Below are 25,132 nucleotides of genomic sequence, written 5' to 3'. Positions count from 1 at the left end.
TGTCAGAGCATATTATTACACTTGATAAATGCTATCTATCAACGCTGACTAAGGAGCTGGGGGTCAATAAAAGGAAGGCTTTTTTAAAAACATAAAATACATAGCCAAAGGCTCTCAAAGGCTATTTTTTTCAGGCAAATTTAAACTACATGAGAAGTGTAGAGAATTCTAAACATTGGGGATGACCATTGTAAAAGCCTGGGGGACAAATGCACGCTTCCTCCATGCAGAGAATAGCAATGAGGTAGGGGGGTGGGGAGGGAGGCATCAGTGGCAATGACAGCGTGCCTTGTGTCCACTGACCTCCAGGGGTGCTCTTAGAAGGGGTTCCTAAGAATATAACTGCAGCAGCTCTGATGAGCCTGGAGTTTGCTCCAAGTGTCACAGAACACCACCAGCGGGCTCTAATCAGGAAGGGGATTATCTAATCAGGAAGAGGGTTTCCCTACTGCAGGAAGACGGCTGGAAGCCATGTGCTCTGAGCAGGAGGAGAGGTGTGAGCTGGTTGCCATGGCCAGTTCATCTCTGAGTGGAGGAGTCTGTCTTCTCTGTGAGGCTGGCAGGTCTATGAGGGAAAGAACACAGAGCCTGGTGCTCACCAGATATTCAGTGACCAATTAAACAAAATGTTCAATTGTTCCACAGTGCTCGGTAAGTAGTCTGTACTCAGTAAGCCTTGGTGTAGAAATAAGATGGGTTTGGTGGGTACCAAACTGTGGTATGGAGATAATAGATGGACTCAGTGGGTACCAAACTGTGAGCTCTTGTGACTTCTGGGTCACTCGAGAGAACACCAGAGAACTAGGGTAGGATTGTAAGCCAGGTCTCCCATCACTTGAGAGAGGGCCCCATTACTGCCGACCAGGAAGGGGACATTAAGGAAACCACATCCTTTTACATGTTTTTCTTTTTTTTGTTTTGTTATGTTTTTGTTTTGGAGACAGGGTTTCTCTGTGTAGCCTTGGCTGTCCTAGACTCACTTTGTAGCCCAGGCTGGCCTCGAACTCACAGTGATCCGCCTACCTCTGCCTCCCAAGTGCTGGGATTAAATGCATGTGCCACCATACCCGGCCCACATGTTTTTCTTAATTGCACAATAATTGCAACATGTTTGTATCAAGTAACAGGTCAATGTTCCTCTCCCCTCACTGAGGGAGACACCTCACTGAGGGGCCTAGGACCATTACGCTGTCTGCACGTTGATGGATTTGCAAACACCATGAGATTTTTATTTATTTATTTATTTTTGGATAGAGCAAATTCAGTGAGAATCCTCTTAGGCCACTGTGATGATGTGATGGTGTTAAGAGCCTAGGCGGTGTCTGAACACACAGAACTCACATTCTTTTTCCAACCTTAAAAATAAAGGTGCTGGGCCAGAGAGATGGCTCAGGGGTGCAAAGGTGCTTGCTACCAAACCTGCCAGAGCTAGTCCAATGCCTGGAACACACATGGAAGAAGAAAACTAAGCCCCTCAAGCCGTCTTCTGACCCACCATACATACACGGTGGCATGTGTGTGCAAGTGCACACAAACAGATATAACAAAACATTTTAAGACAAACTACAGTTCTTGAAAATAACTTTCACAAATGATGAAGGTGTTCATGAAAAGGAGAAACTGGAAAGAGGGAGAAGGCAACAGGGCACATGTGACATGAAAAAAGACATGAGCTGTGGCTAAAAGGGGGCCAGGGACATGGGGAAGAAGGAGAGGAGAATTAAGAACTAATTTTGTTTGGATATTCCATAATGAAACTTAATATTTGGTATGCTAGCATAAACTTTTTTTTAACAAGAAAGGGAAACAACATTCGGAGTTAGGCCTGTAGCCCAAGTACCACTTCCTGTATGAGCAAGGAACTGTTGTGTAACAAGCAACCCCCATGCCATGTAACAAGGCATCAGCACAGGGATGGGCTTAATTCCCGTAACTTAATGGGTGGCCTATGTGATGATCTCACCTGGCTTTGTGAAGCTATCCTTCAGTGGCAGCTGGGACAGCTGGCTAAAACAGATGGCCTCCCTCCTGTGGTCAGCTTGGGCTGTGGGGAGCAGCGTCTCCTCCACTGAAGACTGAACCCGACGCTCGGCAACTGCTCTGCCCCGGAGCTCCTTCCAGCCACCTTGTTTTGAGACGTGGTCTTATGTTTCCTTGATTGGTCATGAGCAAAAACAGTTCTCCGGCCTCTGCTTTCCTCATTCTAGGACTCTACGTGTACAGTACCACAGTTCCTGAGGCTTCCTAAAGCACGCTGTTCTCAGGGCAACAAAGCCCCAGGGCTCCTAGAGGGAAAGTGTGGGGCTGCACACAAGCATGCCAACCTTGTTGCTTTGATCAGAGCAAGTCACAGGGCCGGGCCAATGACTCCATCGGCTCTCTGTGAAGGCGCAGCAAAGCAATGCGGCAAAATGCTCATGGCACACAGGGACCAGCTGAGTTAACCATCTGGGCAGCTCCTCAAACTTCAGAAAGCTGTGGGCTCTCCACCTTCTTAGGCTCCCTCCAACCCCGAGTAATCCTCCTGTGGGAGTGCCTGACGGTGACCCTACCTGTGCTCCTCCCTACAGGAGGTCTGGCTGCTGTTATCTACACGGATGCTCTGCAGACTGGGATCATGCTCGTAGGGGCGTTCACTCTGATGGGCTACAGTAAGTGGGAAGCTCTGCTTCCGTCATTGTAATAACCAGGGATCAGGGAGCGTACTGAGATACTACCTGGTCCTTCCTATTCCAGTGTGTGAGAGATAGAGAGATAGAGATAGAGAGGAGAGTAGGGAAGAGGGCAGTCATTTGTGTGTGCACATGCATCTTCTTCAGTGACTCTCCTCCACTTTGATGTTTTGAGACAAAGTCACTGACTTGCCTACACTGGCTGGAATCCCTCATCTCTGCCCCCCCCCCCCAAGTTCTGGGGTTATAGAGCTATGTAGCCTTCTTTCTTTTTTAAGATTTTATTTATTTATTATGTATACAGTGTTTTGCCTGTGTGTATACCCATACGCCAGAAGAGGGCACCAGATCGCATTCTAAGTGAGCCACCATGTGGTTGCTGAGAATTGAACTCAGGACCTTTGGAAGTGCAGGCAATGCTCTTAACCCCTGAGCCATCTCTCCAGCCCACTATGCAGCTTTCACATGGGTGCTAAGGATCTGAATTTAAGTCCCCATGCTTGCTCCAGCCCTGGGATTCACCATTTTTTATTGTTTTAATCTTTTAAATTAAAATAAAATTATATCACGTCTCCTTTCCCTTTCCTACCTTCAACTCCCTCACCCCCTCTCAGATTGATGGTCCCTTTTTTCTTTGAGGATTATTATTACACATATATATAAGTATATAAATGCAACCCACTAAGTTTGCTTGTGTGTACGATTTCAGAGCTGACCACATTGTATTGGCTAGCCAATGAAGTTACTATTTTTCAAAATGAGAAATTGATATTTTTTTCTGATACTGGTATGGATAAATGATTACATAAATAAGTGAAAAGGAGGAAGATGTCAAACTTTAACAGTAAAGTTTTTTACTTTTTAACAGAAGACCATAACATCAGGGCGATGCTTTCATATCCTCTTCACCCAGTGTCACTGTATTACACGACATGTTAAAGTACGTGACATTCAGATGCACATCCATGTAAAGCTTGGGACAGAGACAGATGTGTGTGTGTGTGTGTGTGTGTGTGTGTGTGTGTGTGTGTGTGTGTGTTGCATGCACATATGTATGCATATTTGCTTGTATGTGGGCACACACACACACACACACACACACACACACACACACACACACACACACGTGTGTACTTGCATGTGGAGGTCCAAGGTAGACATTGGGTGTCTTGTGTCTTCATCTCTCCACATGAACTCACCAACTCTACTAAGGCTAGTCAGTTTGCTATGGAGATTCAGTCACCACCTACTGCATGCCAGCATTACGCCCAGCTAGTTCATCCATGGGTTCCAGGCATCCACGCTCTGGTCCCTCATACTTGCGTGACAAGTGCCTTAGCTCCTGAGTCTTCTCCCTAACCTGTTAGTCTTTTAGATTTCAAAACTCAAGGCATTAACTGCCAAAGAACATGGCTAATATAATAAGATGGCAGCTAGGTGTGGTGATGCATACATGGAGTGCAGGCATTTGAGAGACTGAAGATGGCTTGAGCCCAGGAGTTCAAGGTCAGCCAGGACAGCATAAAGAGACATAAACTAACCAAAACAAACCACTAAGACTCAAATCTAGGCAAGTGGCTTCAGACGTCAAACCTAAACCACCTTGCCACTGGCAGTGAACTGGTAACATTTGTGGCAAAGGCTGGGAGTGGGTGCCAAAGGCAGGGGAAGGATTTTGCTTTTACCATTGAACAGGACACAGCCATGTTTTGGACCTATGTCACTTTCAAGTTTCCAAAGGAGATTTCAAAGAAATAACCATGGAGTAATATATTTGTTTCAGGATTCAAACAACAAAAATCACTTGCTAGCTTTTAGCCAGGCTGTTCTGTACTCTAGTGAAGAAAAAAAATTCTTAATTTCTATTTCCTCTCTCTCTTGTAGTAAATTTTTGTATGTCTAAAAACATCCCTGTTTATTGATCACTTTTGAAAAACTGCCTTTACATATATAATAGTCTTGATTGTGCTTTGATCTCCCAGTATGAGAGGGATCTCTACTGCCCTCTGTGCCACAGTGGGGAGGCTGTTACCCACTTTTACTTGTCTGTGTACCATGAGTCATCTCCTTCTTTGGTTGCCTTGAAGGTTTCTGCTTCTTCTTTTATAATATTTAACTTTAATACCTTTTGTTTTTGTTTTTGTTTTTTATTTTTTCTCATGGTGTAGCTTGAGACTGTCCCTGAACTTCTGAGCTACTGTGCCTAGTTTGTTTTTTTTTTAACCCTTCATTTTCAGCATTTCTAATATGATAGATATAAATGGTGGCTGTGTTTATTCTTACTGAGACTCTGAGATTTGGGAAATTGTGACTTAATGGCACATTTTGAGAATGATAATTTCTCACCCCTCTTCTTGACTTCCCACCTCTCTTCTTCTTTACCTCAACATCCAATTGATGTGTATTTTATTATTTTATTTTATTTTATATTTTGAGAGGAGGTGTGGAGGTCTCTACTGGCTGTCCTGGACTTTGCTATGTAGAACAGGCTGGCCTCCATCTCACGGAAATCCTCCTGCCTCTGCCTCTAGAGTGCTGGGGTTAAAGGCATGTGCCAGCACACCTATCTAGTGTGTTTTACTCTTGGAACTCCAAGTGTCACCAAACCCCCTATGTCACACCATCTCAGGGCCTCTTTTCTTTTGTATTTCAGTCTGAGTTCTTTCTATTTGCCATTTTCCAGTTTGCTGATGGCTTCGTTGGCTGTGTTTTCTGCTGATGGGTTGATTGAGGAGAGATTTGTTTTCTATGTTACCATCTCCATTATAACCTCTCATCTTTTCTTCTATATTCCTCGCCCTTCCTCTCTCCTTTTTTCTTCTCTTTCATTTTTCAGTTATTGGGGAGCGCACCCACTTCCTTATGCTTACTAAGCACACACTCTACCACTAAACCACATCCCATTAAGAATTTCCTTGTGTATCTCTTGGATGAATATTTTCCACATTCTCACTGTAGCCTATAACCTCTTAATCATAGTTATTTTTCATTTCCCATTTGACAGTTGCCACATCTGGGTCACCTATCAGTTTGCCTTTGTCACTTTGTTTCATAACGGTAGAGGTCATTTTTCTTTCTCTCTTGGGTACTTTACTTTATAATTTTCTTCGATGTTGGACATAATATATAAGACAGCAGAGATTGGAGTAAATTGAGTTTATGTTTAGATGTGAGCATAGCTCTTTGGCCAGGTCACTAGTAGAGGGGCCAGTCTGGTTAGGGGCTGAGGGGAGTTTAGGTTTTCTTAGTGATTGCTCTTTTACACACCTTCGGCTTCAAATGCATTGAGCATGTGCTGTGATGAGGTCTGCTTTTTCAGAGGGCTGAAGAAATGTCTGTGTTGGCTTTCCTATGACTGTGATCAAATGTCTGGCACAAACAACCTAGAGACAGGGGAGAAATCTCTCACAGCTTCAGAAACTTCAGTCTGTCATTGTGGGGAGGGCCTTGCGGGACAGACGTTTACTTCATCATGGCAGGAATCAGGCAATGACCAGAAACAGCCAGGTAGAGAGGCAGCCACTATACCTTGCTCATATGCGGAGTGTGACTTATTAGAGTTGATTCAAGAAAAAGTAGAAAACCTTAATAGTCCAATTTCTAAAGAAGCCAGAACATTTGCTACTAAAAGCTGTGTGTGCAGTACCTGCTGAGGCCAGAAGAGGGCATTGGATCCACAGGAACTGGAGTTACAGCTGGTTCTGAGCCTCTCTGTGGGTGCTGGGTATTGAACCCATTTCTCTTGAAGATTAGCAAGTGCTCTTAACTGCTGAGCCATCTCTCCAGATGAGGGACAGGGACAGCTCTCCTGCACTCACACCTTTGGGTAGCTCACTCGTGTCCCTGCCCTGCCACCTGCCCAGGTGAGGTATGGGGCCTGCTCTCCCAAGTGCCACAGCTGGCGAGAGGCAGAGTGAACTTAGTCCCAGGCAGCAGCCTAGAACAGGCATGTCTGCATGGCCTTTGGTGGTAACATGGGCCACAGACATCGGCATAGACCCCTGACATGTCCCTCAGTGGTAGCATGGCTGGGACGTCACCATAGCTGCAGGTATCAGCACAGGCTACCCACATCAGGCTGTTCCTCGCCAGCCTCACATTTCCAGTTCCGCCTATCTTCAAACCATTCAGTGCCTCTTACTCTTCTGACTCTCCACCATGTACTTGCACGTCATAGTGGCACCCACTGCAGGCAGGCCACGTGGTGGATGGGCCTCTGGGTGTCTTCTGCCAGCCCAAGGGGCATGGCAGTGGTGGCAGGGGGGCCTCTCAACATTTCCCAGTTTTAAGGTAGGTCACAAAATGCAGCTTCATTAGCAGGACCTATAACTTTGATACCAAAAGATAGCCCAAGTTTGTTTTAACTCAATTAGAGTTGTTGTTTGTTTGTGTGTGTGTGTGTGTGTGTGTGTGCGCATGCGGTGCTTGTACACATGCCTATGGGTGTGCTTGCTCACAAGCACACACGTTGATGTCAAGTATCTTCCTCAATCTCTTTCTACCTTTTTTTTTTTAAAGACTTATTCATTATTATGTATACAGTGTTCTGCCTGCATGTACACCTGTAGACCAGAAGAGGGCATCATATCACATTACAGATGGTTGTGAACCACCAAGTGGTTGCTGGGAATTGAACTCAGAACCTTTGGAAGAGCAGGCGGCGCTCTTAACCACTGAGCCATCTCTCCAGCCCCCTCTTCCTTATTTTTTGAGGCAGGGATCTCCCAGTGAACCTGGCGCTCCAGCCCTTGGTATCCACCCGTCTTCTTTTGCTACCCCAATGGTGTGATTACAAATGTGCGCCACAGTGTCCGGCTCTAATGAGGGTGCCGGGATCCCACCTCAGGTCTTCATGTTGGTGAAGCAAGCATTTTACCCACTGAGCCGTCTCCCCCGTTCACTGCTATTTGAATACCTTTTCTATGTGTTCACAGCCCCCTAACTAAACCATTCTAAGATCTACTATTTTATTATTTAGCATTACAATCCCTATTATTTAATGGAACAGATAATTATTATAAAAATGTGTCACATTTTTGTAGTTTGATGATTGCTCTCTGCATTAAAAAAAAATAACCCTCCATGGTTTATATTATGCATTTAGAGATAGCAGTCAGGGCCAGTGTAATGACTTAGTGGGTAAACGCACTTGCTGCCAAGCCTGACGGCCTGAGCTGGAAGTCACACAGACTCCCACAAGCTACTCTCTGGTCTAACTTGACACCCATACTATGGCATGTGCACATGAATATACCTGTACAGCCAGGTCTCTGCGTGTAAAGAAATAAATGTGATAGAAAAATTATTCTGAAAAGCAATCTACAGTAGCTACAAAGGCATAAGAGAAAAAGAGCTGACGTTAAAAACCCTGAAGGGGACACTGTTCTTCGGTAGCTTTGCTCCAACCAGGCTTATCATCTGCCTCCACTTTGCTGTGGGCTCCGTGAGCTCCTGGCAACCTTAGGCCTCATCTGCATCCTAGGTTTTGCAGCTGTTGGTGGGATGGAAGGCCTGAAGGACCAGTACTTCTCAGCCCTGGCTAGTAACCAGAGCGAGAACAGCAGCTGTGGGCTGCCCCGAGAAGACGCCTTCCACATCTTCCGAGATCCAGTGACCTCTGACCTGCCCTGGCCTGGGATCCTGTTTGGAATGTCCATCCCATCTCTCTGGTACTGGTGTACTGATCAGGTGCGGGCTGGCTTGAAGCTCAGGGTGGCGACGTCGGTGGAGTGACTTTGCTGAACGCTTTCTTCTGTTTCCCCATGCCGTCCATTGCTTCCAAGCTCTCTTGCACTCTGCCAGCTGCTTTGCTTCTTACTCTTACAAAAGCTGATGATGAATCCCAAAGGAGGGGAACTCAACACATGCTGCTTAATGTCTGGGACGAGCTAGTCATAAACCTCATTTCAAGATTTGCAATGTGCATCATTTGATCAACAAACACCATGGACATGCCTCTGGGTGCTTAGGAATCTGGATCCAATATGGAGCTGCTCTGCTACTGTCTGGGGGAGACAGACAAATAAGCATTTCCTGTGAGACATTGATGGGGGTCATTTCTTTCTTTCTTTTTTCTTTTTTTAAGATTTATTTATTACTATGTATACAGTGTTCTGCCTCCACATTCACCTGCAGGCCAGAAGAGAGCATCGGAACTCAATATAGATGGTTGTGAGCCACCATGTGGTTGCTGGGAATTGAACTCAGGACCTCTGGAAGAGCAGCCAGTGCTCTTAACCTCTGAGTCATCTCTCCAGCCCCGGGGGTCACTTCTTAAAAAGTACAGTGAGGCAAAAGAAGTGTGCGAGGGAGGAAAGTGCAATTTAAAATAGGGTTACAAGGAAAAGAGTGACTGAGCAGAGACATAAACAAAGCTGCCCTCTGACCTATACACACACACACACACACACACACACACACACACACACACACAGAGACACACACACACATAGATACACACATACACAGACACTGACACAGACACAGACACAGACACACACACACACACACACACACACACACACACACACAGACACACAGACACACACACACATAGATACACACACAGACACTGACACAGATACACACACAGACACACACACACAAAAACAACAACAACAACAACAAAACAAAAAACAAAAACACACGATTGCTACAATTTCTACCAGTTTTAGAATTTGAACGTCATTTGTCCCAATCATGACCGGGGCTTTTTTGAGTTCTGACTGGATGGATCCCTTGGGTCCCAACACTTGTCCTCTGCCTCAATTTCTGTCACTGTATCAGTAGTCATGTCACTAGCAAGCAGTTTATATTTAACACCATCCTTGACACTGTGAAACCTCTGGCAGTTGTCTGAAGGAGTTCAGTCTTCAGAGAAACAGGCCTCAAAGTAGCATCCCTTTTATCTTAAATTTGTGCACACTGCACTGAATAACAAAGTCTAATAAAACTTAGGGGAATAGTTTATCCAAACACGGATAAAACCCACCACGTTCTTCTCATTAAAGGTGCTGACTGAGGACTTGAGTTAGTAATAAAAATAATTATTTTAACACAAAAGGGCATTAAAAACAAAACAATAATTAAATCAACAGACACACACAGACACCAGACACACAGACATACACACAAACACAGAGGCACAGACACACATACATACACACAGACACACAGAAACCAGACAGACATACAGAGACACACAGATACACAGACACACACACACACACACACACACACACAGATACATAAACACACAGACATATACACACAAACACACAGACATGCAGACACACACACACATAAACACACAGAGACACACACACCCTTTTCATGCCTGGAAAGCTGGAGGCCAATTATGGCAATTATTATCTATGAGAAATTACTATGGGTTAGACACTATCATAAGTATTACAAATCCTTCTGCTTTGTTTAATTTCAAAACTGCCCGAGCATTAGCCCCATTTAGTCAGTGAGAATACTAAGGCAAGGAGAGCTGACACTGGGTGCTCAGGTTCACACAGCCAGGCAGCGAGGAGACAGGATTTGAACCCAGCCTGTCTATCCCCACCTCGCAAGTGCGTACTGTAGCCAGAGCCAAATGGAAGAGCTCCACCCACCCCTCTCTGTTTTCTTTCCTCTGAGGTGACTTTGTTCTCTGAGAGCCCTACCTATGTGATGTCCAGGGTGCATCCCTGCCAGCAGCCATGTTCCCACACAGTTAGCAATCCCACAGGAGCCTATCATAGAAGAGTGCTTCTTTCCTTTGCCTTCCTAAGCATTTATTTATCCTTACCTATGTCTATGAGTGTTTTCTGGAATGTATGTCTGTGCACCGTGTGTGCACCTGGTGCCTACAGAAGTGAGAAGAGGGTGTCAGATCCCCTGGGACTGGAGTAACAGATGGTTGTGAGTCACCACGTGGGTGCTGGGAACTGACAGTGGTTCCTCTGAGAAAGCAGGCAGTGCTCTTAACCACTAAGCCATCTCTCCAGCCCCTCATTTGCACATATATGAAATATGTATATATACATAGACATATCTGTATATATGAAGTTGTTCTACTGAGAAATTGAACTAGACTATCTTCTGTATATGCTTTTATCTAACTATGGTACCCAAAGGGGTAGGTTAATTCTAACGTGACCTGTAACTGACAAGGTGTAACTCTGGATATAATAGGGAGGGGACAGTGATGGAGGAGTCATGGACACCCCGGTCGGGAGAGATGCTTTCTCATAAGCAAGGTCCCGCCACTCCTACTGAGGAGCCGGTGAGCAGACCGCCCTTAGCTTCCTGACACCTTTCCTCTGCTCCAGGTGATTGTCCAGCGGAGTCTAGCTGCCAAGAACCTGTCTCACGCCAAAGGAGGCTCCCTGATGGCTGCATACCTGAAAGTGCTTCCTCTCTTCCTAATGGTGTTCCCTGGTATGGTCAGCAGAGTCCTCTTTCCAGGTGAGGAGGCCGTTGGGGGCAGTGGTGATCTGTCTGCAAAGCTCAGGCCCTGGGAATGTTCTAAAATGCGTCACTCACTGACCCACCAAGAATAGGAGTGGAGTTCTGAGTTGACACTGTTGCCCACACTGACTGTTGGCAGGCAAGACCCACTGGTGGGGATGCTTGCTGGGAGTCCTCTGCCACAGACTAGTCTAAGGTCATGTGGGTCCACATGTTTACTCCCCCAAGTCAAGTCACATTCTCAGTGTTCTGGTAACTTCGGCCTGATGGAACTGTGCAGGAACACGCACACACATGCACACATACACACATACACACACACACACACACACACACACACACACACACACACACACCATAAGGAGTTTCTTTCTTTCTTTTTTCTTTTAGTATTTAAACAATTTTTAAAATATTATTTTATGTATGAGTGCTCTATCTACATATATGCCTGCATGCCAGAAGAGGGCATTAGATTCCAGTATAAATCGTTATGAGCCACCATGTGTTTGCTGGGAATTGAACTCAGGACCTCTGGAAGAGCAGACAGTGTTCTTATCCACTGAGCCATCTCTCCAGCGCCCAGGGTTTCTTTCTTGAGGCAGGATCTTATGCGGGCTAGGCTGGCCACGAACTGACAATGCTCGCACATTTGCCTCCCAAGTGCTGGGATTACAACCACGATGTTTGGTTAGCTTTTTCCCTTTACATGTGGTCGAGAAGCTTGCTTATATGTTGGGATAAACAGTACTTAGTGGGATGATGTGACCAGGAGTCTCCGTGATGTCAGGAGCTGGTGATCTGCGCAGAACAAATCTTGTTTCTCCTTTAAACCGTGAGCGCTCTTCTGTCAGCATCAACACGGCTACTAACTCAAAGGAGACCGTGAAGTGGAAAGTGTTCTCACCCCTACACGTTATACACAGGCAAAGAAAGAGACGTGTGAACGATCAATCATCCATCAGCCAGGCCAGTTAGATCTAAACCATTTAGAATCCTAAAGAACTGACAGGGAGTTGAAGGGAAGGACACCATCCATGGTGCTGAATTAAAAAAAATATTCTATTAATTTATTCATATTACATCTCAGTTGTTAGTCCATCCCTTGTATCCTCCCATTCCTCCCTCCTGCTTTCCCCCTACTCCCCTCCCCTATGACTGTGACTGAGGGGGACCTCCTCCCCCTGTATATGCTCATAGGGTATCAAGTCTCTTCTTGGTAGCCTGCTATCCTTCCTCTGAGTGCCACCAGGTCTCCCCATCCAGGGGACGTGGTCAAATATGGGGCACTAGAGTTTGTGTGAAAGTCAGTCCCCATTCTCCACTCAACTGTGGAGAATGTCCTGCCCATTGGCTAGATCTGGGTCGGGGTCCAAAGTTTACTGCATGTATTGTCCTCGGCTGGTGCCACAGTCCAAGGGGCATGTCCCATGAAAGTCTTCACTTACCAGGAAAGTGGGTCAGAGGGGAGGACATCCTATTGGGACTTTAGGTGAGAGAAGCATGGGAGAATGGGGAAATAGAAGGATCCAGAGGGTCCTAGAAACCTATAAGAAGAACATTATGATGGTCAGATCTGGGCCCGTGGTGCTGAATTCTGAGAGCTTGCCTCTCCTGCCCAGATGGGGACCACAGGTCATGCCTGCATGCAGTGGGTACACAGCTCAGGGAAATGCCACCAGGTGGGGGTGGCGGTGCTGTGATAAGATCTGAGATCGTGACTTCCTGACGACTTGAAGGAGAAGTATACAGCTGCTGAGTAAATCCTGACAGACAACCGCAAACATGGATTAAGGCGACACATTCACTGTGGACCTGTTAAGAGCAGGTCCCTGTGGACAGCCAGGACATGGCGGTCATAGCTCGGCTCCGGACTGTCTGTGCTTGAGCCTCGCCTCGGCCTCTTAGGAGCTATGTGGCCGCAGATACATCCCTTCAACTTCTCTTTCCTTGGTTTCCTCACCTGTAAGACGGGCGGGAATGAGGTCTCTTGTCAAGCAGACCTGTTATATAAGTAGTCAGTACTTAACAGGTAAGTAAATGCTATTGTACAGTGTGTCATCACAGGGCTGCTGTCCTCTCCACCTCACTTTTTGAACCCTTCTTACTGACCCTGGGGCTCACTGATTCAGCTGGACCAGGGGCCACTGAGCCCCAGGAATCTATCTGCCTGTCTCCACCTCCTCGGCACCTGGGTTACAGACCTGCACTGTGCTCAGCTTTACATGGGTGCTGGGCACCCCAGCTCAGTCCTCACGCTGGTGCACCAAGTAGTTAACCAGCAGGCCACTTCCCCGGCCTGAATGTACTGTAGGAAGAACACTGTGTTCTTCACTGAATATGCGTCATAAACTTTGCTCCCGTCATGTGTCCCATGCTTGTAGGTTGCAGGAAAAGCCCTTGGTAGTTAATGGTAGTCTGTGAGAGGATCCTGCCCCTACTCAGTCCGCACGGGGAAAGGGAACTTCCTCAGGATAGAATGAAGCCCGCAGGTTTGAATTTCGGCAACGGGAGGATTCTGTGCCCCAACAACAAGGATGCTGAGTGTTTTCTCATCTGCTGGTTTCCTCAGAAAGCCTTGTTTTTTTTTTTCCTGAGGGATGGGGTGTGTATGTTTGTGGCACATGGGTGCATATGGTTTTGTGTGTATGTGCAGGCACACGTATGCAGAGGCCAGAGTTGACACTGTGTGTCTCCTCATTTGCTCCTATGTTATCTTTACTTAAGGCAAGGTCCTCCAGGGAGCCTGGAGCCCACTCATTTGAGTAGGATGGCTAGACCAATGAGCTGCGGGGAATCTATCTGCCTCCCCACCCCTCATTCCTGGGCTGGCATCACGAGTGTGTGCCCAGCCTTTCATGTGGGCACTGGGAGAGAAGCTCAGGTTCTTATGCTTGGTCAGCAAGCATTTTACTGACCGAGCCATCTCCCCAGCTCAATCTCAACCCCTTCTGAGGGCACATCCCCAGTGACATAAGGATCTCTTAATGAACACTACCTTTTAGAGGGCCTACCGCCTCCCAATATTGCCACACAGAGGACTAAAACTCCCAACACATGAATGCAAACCACACCCTTGCCACAGCGGAGTGCACCCTGGAGACGAACGAGGGAACCAGGATGGGTTGGCAGTCTTACATTGGAGAAATCAGAGGACTGGCCAGGAGAGGAAGGAATTGAAAAAAGATACAAAAAGAGGGGGCTGGAAGGCTGCTAATGCAGAGCTCCTGATGCACTTCCAGAGGTCCTGAGTTCGGGTCCCAGCACCCAAGCCTCACAACCAGCTGTATTCCAGCCCCAGGAGACTCAGTGCCTTTTTTCTTGCCTCTATATATCTGTAGTCACATAATGCAAACCCTAAACCCACATATGTGAACATATAATTTAAAATTAAAGTACTTTTATTTTATTTATTTGTTTGTTTGTTTGTTTGTTTGTTTTTTGAGACAAGGTTTCTCTGTGTAGTCCTGGCTATCCTGGACTCACTTTGTACTCCAGACTGTCCTAGAACTCACAGAGATCCGCCTGCCTCTGCCTCCCGAGTGCTCGGATTAAAGGTGTGCACCACCATGCCTGGTTCTAAAGTAGTTTTTAAAAGACAAGAAAAGAGAGAGAAGACATTCATGGGTTGAAACTCCTGGTGAGCTTGAGTCGAAAATGAAGAGCAGGAACTGAACCCTCTGAGCGGTTGAGGGAGGCAGGAAAGGAGGGGGGCTAAACGCACTGACAGGGCTGGGTGCATCTCAGTAATGGAGTGGGTGCCCCGCCTACACAAAGCCCTGAGAACTAGACCCAGCACCAAGAAGAAAAAAGTTAAGGTTTTCTTTTTTAAAGCAGCATGGAGGGACTTCACTATATATGTGAGTCACGGCTCCTCATCCTGGCAGCCAAGAGGATGGAGTCTGAGGCAGGGCTCTACCTATGACTGGTTATTAAGTATCTCAGCTCTACTTGGGGTCCAATGACAGTGGTGATGTGTCCTTACTATGTCCTGTATGATCATACTTGGGTCAAGAATTTTTAAATGTATATTATCTCAGCCAATTGTTATGCTCTTATTTTCCCATTGACCTGTTTTTGGTGTTGTTGTTTGGTTTTTTGGTTTTTCAAGACAAGGTTTCTCTGTGTAGCCTTGGCTGTCCTGGACTTGCTTTGTAGACCAGGCTGGCTTCAAACTCACAGCGATCCGCCTGCCTCTGCCTCTCCAGTGCTGGGATTAAAGGCGTGCGCCACCACACCCAGTTTGACTTGTTTTTTAATCATTAGTTTAGTGCATGCGTGCATGGGTGCACATATGCATATGCATGCAAGTGTGCCCAGCCACCTATGGGAGGTCAGATCCCAACTTGCCGGAGTCAGTTTTCTTCTACAATGTGGCACCTTGGGATTGAACTAAGGTCCTCAGGCTTGCTGGCCCTTCACTTACTTATGAACTGTGTAAATGTAGAGGGTGAAGTGGCGGGTAACGTGTGTGTGTGTGTGTGTGTGTGTGTGTGTGTGCGCGCGCGCATGCACACAAGTCATAGCACTCATGTGGAGGTCAGAGACAGCATGTGGGCTTTGGTTCTCCCACCACCACATGAGACCTGGACATTAAACAGGTTGCCAGCCTTGTGAGCACCATCTTTCCATCCCTGCCATTCTAATCTTTTGCATCGAGCAGGCCTCTGTGTCTCTCAATGGGACCCTCCTGGTAGTAGGATCCTTCCGCGGGTCTTTCCACAACAGTCACACGGATGTTATGAGGTAATATGTCATCAGTTCTACGGACTGACAGCAAGAGCTCAGAAAGCTGAAGGGCCATGGCCACAGCTTAGCATTAAGGCTCTTTTCTAGACCCTTCTCCTGGTGCTGGCCTGGTTCTGGCACACTGTAGCTAGGCCAGGGTCAGGGCCTGTCTGCCTCATTGTGGGCTTACATTTCCTCCTCAGATCAAGTGGCCTGTGCGCATCCCGACATCTGCCAGCGGGTCTGTAGCAACCCCTCTGGCTGTTCAGACATCGCATATCCCAAACTTGTGCTGGAACTTTTGCCCACAGGTAATGTCCCCTCACCCCTATCCTTAGTCCCCTGGGCTACCCAGAAAAAAAAAAGGATATTATCTGGGCACTAGTCTGAGGTAGGGACGAGATGGAGAGCTATGGGCACCCTAAAGGCCAGGATTTGGTAGGTCTACAAGTCTTGTCTGACTGCCCCTCAGAGCTGAGCCACCAGGATCAGCTAGCTTTGGGCCTCAGGTAACAGGATCATAAGCAAAGGCAGAAGCTGCCATCAGAAAGCTCAAGGCCTATAGACTTCCCTTCTGCCCCCAGGACTCCGTGGGCTCATGATGGCTGTGATGGTGGCGGCTCTCATGTCCTCCCTCACCTCCATCTTTAACAGTGCCAGCACCATCTTCACCATGGACCTGTGGAACCACATCCGGCCACGGGCATCTGAAAGGGAGCTCATGATTGTGGGCAGGTAAGGCTTTACAGGGTAAAAGTATGGGCAGTGAAGAGTCCAGATACCTAGCGAAGAGGGGACTGAGCTCCTGGGCAGGCAAAGTCAGTGTACCCAAGCTGGCTCAGCCTCTGGTGTTGACAAGGAGGAGCAGGACCTCTTCGTGAGTTAGTCACTTAGTCAAGAGATGCCTGTAACACCTGCTGGAGGTCCAGTGCTTAAAACAGTACTCTAATATGATGTTCCAGTATTTAAAAATCAATCCTGCAGTATTGGAACCCAGCACTAAAAGATGTGCATCTTGTTGGCATGATGCCGGAAGGGGAGAAGAAGTCAGGCACACAGTTAAAGCCCCGATGAGTATTCTGATGGGGAATCAGGGGACCTGGATACTCGCAGGAAAAGTGCTAATCTGGATTGGGAGGGACCTGGAGGATGTAGGAATTATCTGGGTGAGGCAAGCTGAATGTTCTGGACCTGGGCCAGGATTGATTTCTAGCCCAGGACTCCTGCAGAGCCCTAAAGTCCAATGGGAGAGCAGAACTAAGCATCACAGCAATATGGTGTAAAACAGACACAAATAAGCTGCTCCCTGGAGGCCCCGCCCCTCACAAAGATGCGTGCTTCAGGGAAAGAGTGCTTAGGCACGATCCCAAATGGGTCATTAAAGAAAAGCCAGGCGCGCTGGACTTGATCACTTGAGAAGACACCATTAAGGAGATGTAGAGATCAGGCACAGACTGGAGAAAATATTTGCAAGCCACATTACACGCCTAGGAATTTGTAATCTAGAAAATATGAAGAGCTCTTAGAACATAGTATATGACCAACCACCAAAACAGCTGAACAGACATTTCACCAAGGAAGATGTAGAAATGGCTACAAGATGCTCAGCATCATTTATTATACAAGATACCACTTCACCCCCACTAGAATGCCAGTAACAGCCTGGCATAGTGCTGCGTGCCTATCACCCCAGCACTTGGAAGGCTGATGCAGGAAGATTTTGAGGTGAGACCAGCCTGGACCACATAGTATATTCTAAGCTAGTCCACAATATATAGTGAGTCTCTCTCTCTCTCTCTCTCTCTCTCTCTCTCTCTCTCTCTCCCCTTTTTTCCTCCCCTCCCTCCCTGCCTCTCTCTTTTCCCTCCTTCTCTCTCTTATACATTAAGAGACAAAGTGGAGAAACTAGACTGTCTACATAGTACCTATGGGACTATGAATAATTCTATTTAAAAACAATCCTACAGTTTCTTAAAATGTTAAGTATAAATTTGCCACATGGTTCAACAGTTTGCATTCCTAGAAATGACAACATATGTCCAGAGACCTGAATAAAGATGCTTATACAAGTAGTTATAGTAGAAAAAAAAGGGGGTGGGGGGGCAGAACCTGAGTGTCATCAACTGGTGAAGGACAAGCAAAGGGAAAGAATGGTGTGTTTGTGACACATACTTTTCAATCACAAGCAGCAATGACGTGGTCCAGGGAGATGGCTTAGCAGGGAAGGATGCTTACTACCAAGCTAGAGGAGCTGAGTTTGATACCCAGGCACCACACAGCAGTAGAAGAGAACCAATTCCCATAAGTTTTCATGACTTCTGTATGAGGGACGCATTCCCTGAATAACCCCCCAATTTAAAGATGTAATTATTTTGTGTGTATGAGTGTTTCGCCTCCGTGTATATCTGTGCACCACGTGTGTACATGGGACTCTGGGAGGCCAGAAGACGGCACTGGATCCCCTGGAATTGTAGTTACAGGCAGTTGTGAGCTGCCATGTGGTAGCTGGGAATTGAACCCAGGTCCTCTGGAAGAGCAGTCAGTACTCAACCATTGGGCCATCTCCCTAGGCCCAGTAATTTTTTTTTAAATCAATAAAATATCCTGATGAGTTAGCACATACCTGTAACCCCAGCCCTTGGGAGGCAGGAGGATCACTCACACACTCAAGGTCAGCCAAAAATTCCTGCTTCAGAAAAAAAAAAAGGGGAGTATGAAATATGGATGCACATTACCCCCTTAGATGGACCTCAAAGACCATCATGCAGCTGAGCCAGCCACTGAGGGCCACACTCCAAATGGCAGAGAGCATTTATAGGGAGCTCCAGGAACAGTGAACATGGAGGGGGCGAGCATTATCCACGGCTACTCAGGGCAGCAGGAAAGAACCAAAAGTGGGGGAAGGGACGCTTTGGCATGATGCCTGTGCTCAGTGTGGATGGCAGTTTTGGGTTGCACCACTGCAAATTCAGTGAAGGATGCTGCATTGGCTGTTGAGCGCGGGGGGGGGGGGGGGGGGGGAGCAGGGGTGCGGGGGGGGGCATGTGTGGGACGGGGAGGTGGAGGGAGGGGGAATCTCACATGACTTACATCTCTGCGAGGCTGCATAATAAAGGGAGAAAAGGCAGGTGTTCAGAGAAGACAGCCATGCTCCCCTCTCTCCTCACAGGGTCTTTGTGTTCGCGCTGGTGCTGGTCTCCATCCTCTGGATCCCCGTGGTGCAGGCCAGCCAGGGAGGCCAACTGTTCATATACATTCAATCCATCAGCTCTTACCTGCAGCCGCCCGTGGCTGTGGTCTTCATTATGGGCTGCTTCTGGAAGCGCACCAATGAAAAGGTAAGTCTGGACTGGCAACAGAACAGCCAGGCACTGCCCAGAAGCACCAGGAGAAATGGAGGGCAGTGGGCTGGCAGGGGGGAGGGGGGGGCCTGTGCAGCCTAGACTAGGTGTCACCAGGGAGAGTGAGCCCTGTGTGGGAAGCCACGGGTAGGGCGCCACCAGGCCTTTGAAAAGATGTGATGGGTGTTCTCCTCAGAAGTGTCTGCATGTGGTTTTGTTTTTTGAGCCGGGGCCTCATTTTGTAGCACATTTCTATTTCTGTGTTAAGAAAACATTTTAGGAGAGATACAGTCTATGTGAGCTTGCAGTTCCAGGTCATAGTTCATTACTATGGTGCAGTCAAGGTACCAAGGACCTGATGCAGAGTCATGTCACACCTGTTCCGGAGTAGGGAGGATGATGCGCACGTGCGGAGCATCCAGCCAGCTCCCACGCTCTAACACAGCCCAGAGCCCCAGGCCAGGGAACAGTGCTGCCCTTCCAGGCCGAGCCTTCCTACACTAAGACACTCCTTCTCCAGGCATGCCAGATCTAGATAGCCCTTCACTGTGCCTCCCTTCTTGGGTGGCTCTAAGTTATGTCAAGTTGACAGAAGTAACCACCACACTCAGGTTGGCCTCAAACTTGCAATCATCCTGCCTCCATTTCCTGAGTGCAGGGGTTACAGGTGTTCAGCACCACCCTTGGCTTCATGACACACTCCTGCTGTTGATAGGGAATGAGTGTGTCACACGTAATTAATTCACTGTTGTTGGGCATCTGCATCTGTGGGTTTAACTGGACTCAACCAACAGAAGGGTAAAAGTATTTAGACAGGAAAAAAAAATCTTATGTCTCTACTGAGCATGCACAGACATTCCTTTCTGATGTTATCTTCTAAATAACATAGTATACCAACTATTTACGTAATATTCACATTGCACTGGATCTTATACATAATCTAAAGATGATTTAAAGTACGTAAGTGGATATTCATAGGCCACATTCAAACACTTTGCCATCCTATATGAGGGATTAGAGCAGCTGTGGGCTTTGCTACCTATGGGTCCAGGAACTGACCCTTCAGGATACCGGAGGCTAACTGTATTTGTAGAAGACCAACAGTACACAGCCCCAAACCTTTGCAATGCAGCGAGCAACACGGAAAAGATGGCTTCTTGGGGTTTTGGTGCCCTCAGCATCCCTGAGATGGCTTTGCTCTGGTTTGTAGGGTGCCTTCCTAGGCCTGATCTTGGGCCTGCTGCTAGGATTGGTTAGGCTGGTCCTGGACTTTGTCTACGTGCAGCCTCGGTGTGACCAGCCCGATGAGCGGCCGGCTGTGGTGAAGGACGTCCACTACCTGTACTTCTCCATGATTCTGTCGTCTGTCACCCTCATCACTGTGTTCGCCGTCAGCTGGTTCACAGAGGCACCCTCCAAGGAGATGGTACATTTGGGTTGACCAGGCATAGCCTCTGGGACTCGTAGAAATGACAGAATGGGAATCCAGGCCTAGGCAAGACAACTGAATGTTCAGAAAGTCCAGGGCTGGGCTTCAGGGACACATCGGTGCAGAAATCAGAAAAGCTCAGCTGACGTCATTCCTCACTTCTGCTTCAATTCTTAGGGCCATGGGGAGCCAAGGAGTTGCCTGCTTTTTCTTTCTTTCTTTCTTTCTTTCTTTCTTTCTTTCTTTTTTAAAGAACTACCCTTATGTAAAGCCACGAGCATTCCTGGTTCTTAGCAGCTCCAGTCAGCTCGGGTGCAACCTTGCCTTTGAACCTGAACAAAGGCTGAGCTCACAGGCCAGTCTGTGGCTAGGGCAGTTAGTTACCACCCAAAGAAGGGCCGTCAGAGGCCAGGGAGTGGTGATGGTGGGGAACAAGCTAGAGGTACAGCCATTGGCTCTGAGGAGCCAGTGGAGTTGAAGCTGTAAAGGCAACACCATGAGCAGAGTCCCGCGTGAGTCTGAGGTGGGTGTAGCATTGAGTAAACAGGAAAGGCAGCAGCTTCCACTGTGTCTCACGGTTGCCTCCGCTTCTCAGGTCAACCGCCTGACTTGGTTTACTCGCCATGAGCCTGCGGTCCAGAAGGACCCAGCACCACCAGCAAACCCCCTGCCTCTGACCCTTTCTCAGAATGGGACTACAGAGGCCACCGGCACCAGCATCCAGTTGGAGACAATTCAAGAAAATATGAGCAAAGCCCATAGCCGTGAGTTGCCTCTGGTCTCGGGCATGGTAGAGCTTGGGGGGGGGGGTCCTGTCAGATCACAGTCTAGAAAGGGGGAAGGCTAGGACTTGCAGCACCCCCTGGCTCTGATGCCTGGCTTTCCCCACCTCCCAGAATGGACTCTTTACAAACCTCTACACCGTAGGTTGAGGCACCAGAGCAATCTTCAAGTCATTTATTTTGGCTTAGCTCACTTTATATGATGTGAGCTAACAGTTTAAAAGATGGAGATTTCATACGAGATCCTATATTTCCATCTCGTGAACAATGGGGAAACCGGGCAACATGAGGCCTCCATGTTTCCATGGCAAGGTTACCTCCCATGATGTGAAGACTCTGGTTGTCATTAAAAAAAAAATCATGGATACTAACCTACGTCAACTCAAGGTAAGAACCTCCATCAATTTTTTTTCTTGCACTTTTCTCCCTTTCCAATGATAGGAATTGAGCCAAGGGTCTTATGCATTTTTTTTGTCTTGGACTTCCCCCCCCCAATACTAGGGAGTGAATCAAGGGTCTTATGCATGCTCAGCCACTCAGCTTAGAAAGAGGGAAACTCCAGGTCACATGTTTTTAAAACTGGGTGAGCATATTTCATCGTAGAGGTGAAAACACTGCCATCATATTCAGTGTGCAAACTGGCTTACCTGACTCATGGGGACCAGCTGTCTGGCCTCCTGTATGCTACTCTGTGTGAGTATTGGGCATTCCTCAGAAGTATCCAAAGTCCTTTATCTGCCTGGAAGGCAGGAGGGGAGCGGAGCTGGGTCCTGGGTCCATCTCGGTCACTCCTTACCAGCTATGTGGCTTGGCTAATGTTGCTGTGAGCCTTGACGCCTTCATCTGAACACAGTGATAATCTCTCAGACCAAAGATACTAATGGATGCAGTTGTTCCCCACTGCCCGGGAGACACTGATCTCAGGACCCAATACCACAATCTATGGATCCCCAAACCCTTGTTATAAAATGGCCCAGTATGGGCTGGGGAGACAGCTGTCAGTAAAGTGCTTGCCTTGCAAGCATGAAGACCTGAATTTGATCCCCCAAAACCATGTTAAAAAAGAAAGTAGCAAGGACACGGTGGCATGTGGTTATAGCCCCAGCATCCGACGGTGGAGCCAGACTATACCTGGGGCTATTTGGTCAGTCAGCCTGACCTATTTGGCGAGTTCCAGGCCAGAGAAAGACTGTCCAAAAAAAAAAAAAAAAAAAAAAAAGCTGGAGGTGGGAAGGCAACTCCAGAGAATGACACCTAAGGTTGCCCTCTGGCTCACACACAGGTGCCCCCACAAATGACACATATTTGCATGTAGCCTATGTCCATCCTCCCATAGACTTGAACTCATCTCTAGAGTATCCAGGCCACCCCACCCCCCACCCCACCCCCACACACAGCATCCGTGCTTTGTGAGTAGCTGTTGTACTGTGCTACTTAGGGAGGGATGATGCAGAAGTCTGCTTCTCCTGCCTCGGGTTTGGTTAAATCTTCCAGTGCAGGAGGCTGACTGTAGCATCCAGAAGAATCCGGGTTCCACATCTCAGTCCACGGACACACTGTGTCCTCTTGGAGGAGACTTGGCTCCCCTAAGACCTCCTTTCGTTTGCCTTTTTTCTAGATGGAGTGTCTCCCAAACAGTCCAAGGTGCTGAAGGCTATCCTGTGGCTCTGTGGAATGGAAAAGGACAGAGAGGAGCCCCCAAGCAAAGCGGAACCTGTCATCACTTCCTTGGAGGAAAATCCCTTGGTGAAAACTCTCCTAGACATCAACTGCATCGTGTGCGTCAGCTGCGCCATTTTCCTCTGGGGCTACTTTGCTTAGCACAGGGTGAGCCCAGGCATCTAAGCTCACCATGTGTTTCCAGTGCCTTGTTCATTTTTTTTTTTTAAAACAAAATGAAAATAAAGCTTGTTTGTTTTTTAAAAAAAAAAAAACAAAATGAAAATAAAGCTTGTGTTTGTACACCATAACGCTTCAGAGGTGCTGCCGGCGAGCCAATTGGCATTTTCTCCTCAAAAGGGATGGCTAGCCCCGGAGCTTTTTTTGCTGTGGTACTTGCTCCCGTTCAAGAGTCCGAGGTGTTATGGGGTTCACTTAAATCCAGCATAACTCAAACACCACATCAATACAGATGACAAAAATTTGTTATAATCAAGCCGCTACTGGTTGGCCAGGGCCGGAGAACAGACTTGGGGGCTGGACTGTGTCCTTGAGGGAAAGCAGTATGGCATACTTTAAGAGTGACACCATAAAGGGAGGGGGCTTGGGGTGAGCTGCAGGGTTGCCCAGTCCTATTTTGACACTAAGGGTTAAGCAAGGGAGTAGCCACTGGGGACCGGGCCTTAACCAGGGCACCTGGCTCCAAGGCCTTTAATTCATCCTCCTGGACATTTGGTCCCGAGCTCAGAGGAATAAGGGAACAAAGGAACAGGCCAGCTGCATGTAGTTAATTAGGGCATGGCAGGCAATCAATTATATAGTTTCATGACTTTCGAACCTTGGTTTAGATAACAGCAATTTCTACATTTCTTACAGGCTAACAGACAATTAAGAAAACTTTTGGAGGAGGAGGATAGGAGTTCACTCCCGGGCCTGGGAAGAAGAATTTAGTTTAACCCCGCCAGCAAGATGGAGAACGTGTCTGTGAGATGGCTGGACTCAGACAACTGTCTCCTTACAGTGGGAGAGTCCTGTGTGCAGTGCCCTGAAACCCCACACATAAAATCAGGGGCTGTGCAGTGGCACACGCTAGTAACCCCAGCACTTCGGAATTAGCAGGACTGCAAGCCTGAGGCCAGCTTGGGCTACATGGCAAGACTTTGTCTAAAAAAGAAAGAAAAGAAGGAAGGAAGGAAGGAAGGAAGGAAGGGAAGAAAAAGGAAACAAGGAAGGAAGGAAGGAAGGAAGAAAAAAGGAAACAAGGAAGGAAGGAAGAAAAAAGGAAACAAGGAAGGAAGAAAGAAAAAAGGAAACAAGGAAGGAAGAAAAAAGGAAACAAGGAAGGAAGGAAGAAAAAAGGAAGGAAGGAAGGAAGGAAGGAGGAAAGGGGTTCAGGGCCAAGGCCAGCTTGCCTGGGCTACATGAAACTGCATCAAAATACAAAAAGAAAGGAAAAAATGAGGAAGGGGTTAACTGTGTGCACTTCTCCAGCTTTGGCTTAGGAGAAGTTAGGAGCCCTGGCTGCTTCTGCAGAGGACCATCCAAGTCCTTCGCTATAACTGTGCTGCTCCCAAGGGCTCAGAATCCTTGGGATTCTGTCAACTCCCAAGGGCTCAGAATCAGCTAGCAGCTGCTGCTGCTTCTGCCTCCCAAGGAAAGTAGCCAAGCGTCCACTCCCCTCTGACTTTAACTTGGGCCAGTGTCAGCTTCAGTTCTGTCTTACCTCCCGCCAGGTCCAGTTTCTTCTATGACATAGGCAGATCTAAAATACACACCATCTCTTCCCCTTGGGAAAGTTCATCAACTTTTTTTTTTTTTTTTTTTAGATTTTTCAGAATCTTTACTATTAAATGTTGAAATCCCACAGGCAAAGACATGCTCCATGCCCCACTCCACACCCTTGACCCCCTTCTTGCTCTTGTACAGCTTAACTGCAAATGAGGATTAAGTTTGAACAACACTTTAAGTCATCCCATTCTCGTAAAATCTTTTTGAGTGAAAACGTGTAAGGATTTTCCTTACACATTCTTAACCCCAAACACGTAGGAGAAACCCCCAGGTCCTAAA

The 25,132-nt window shown here is 47.4% G+C and overlaps 1 protein-coding gene across 2 annotated transcripts in view; it reads left to right on the top strand.

The window, feature by feature from the left end:
• The window catches only part of SLC5A11 (solute carrier family 5 member 11), a 52,843-nt gene extending 29,555 nt beyond the window's left edge, over positions 1-23,288 (top strand). For both annotated transcript variants that reach the window (XM_084760199.1, XM_084760198.1), the window contains 9 exons: positions 2,571-2,651; positions 8,155-8,360; positions 10,991-11,126; positions 16,058-16,165; positions 16,439-16,589; positions 19,024-19,192; positions 20,406-20,621; positions 21,220-21,388; positions 23,025-23,288. In XM_084760199.1, coding sequence (XP_084616325.1) covers positions 2,571-2,651; positions 8,155-8,360; positions 10,991-11,126; positions 16,058-16,165; positions 16,439-16,589; positions 19,024-19,192; positions 20,406-20,621; positions 21,220-21,388; positions 23,025-23,227 — 1,439 coding nt within the window. In that variant the 3' untranslated portion in view covers positions 23,228-23,288. The remainder of the gene's footprint in view (positions 1-2,570; positions 2,652-8,154; positions 8,361-10,990; positions 11,127-16,057; positions 16,166-16,438; positions 16,590-19,023; positions 19,193-20,405; positions 20,622-21,219; positions 21,389-23,024) is intronic.
• The last annotated feature ends 1,844 nt before the right edge of the window (positions 23,289-25,132 follow it).

The sequence above is a fragment of the Acomys minous genome (genome assembly GCF_964271855.1).
Source record: "Acomys minous genome assembly, chromosome: 2".
Taxonomy (NCBI): Eukaryota; Metazoa; Chordata; class Mammalia; order Rodentia; family Muridae; genus Acomys; species Acomys minous.
This window is presented reverse-complemented; position numbering and strand designations above follow the sequence as displayed.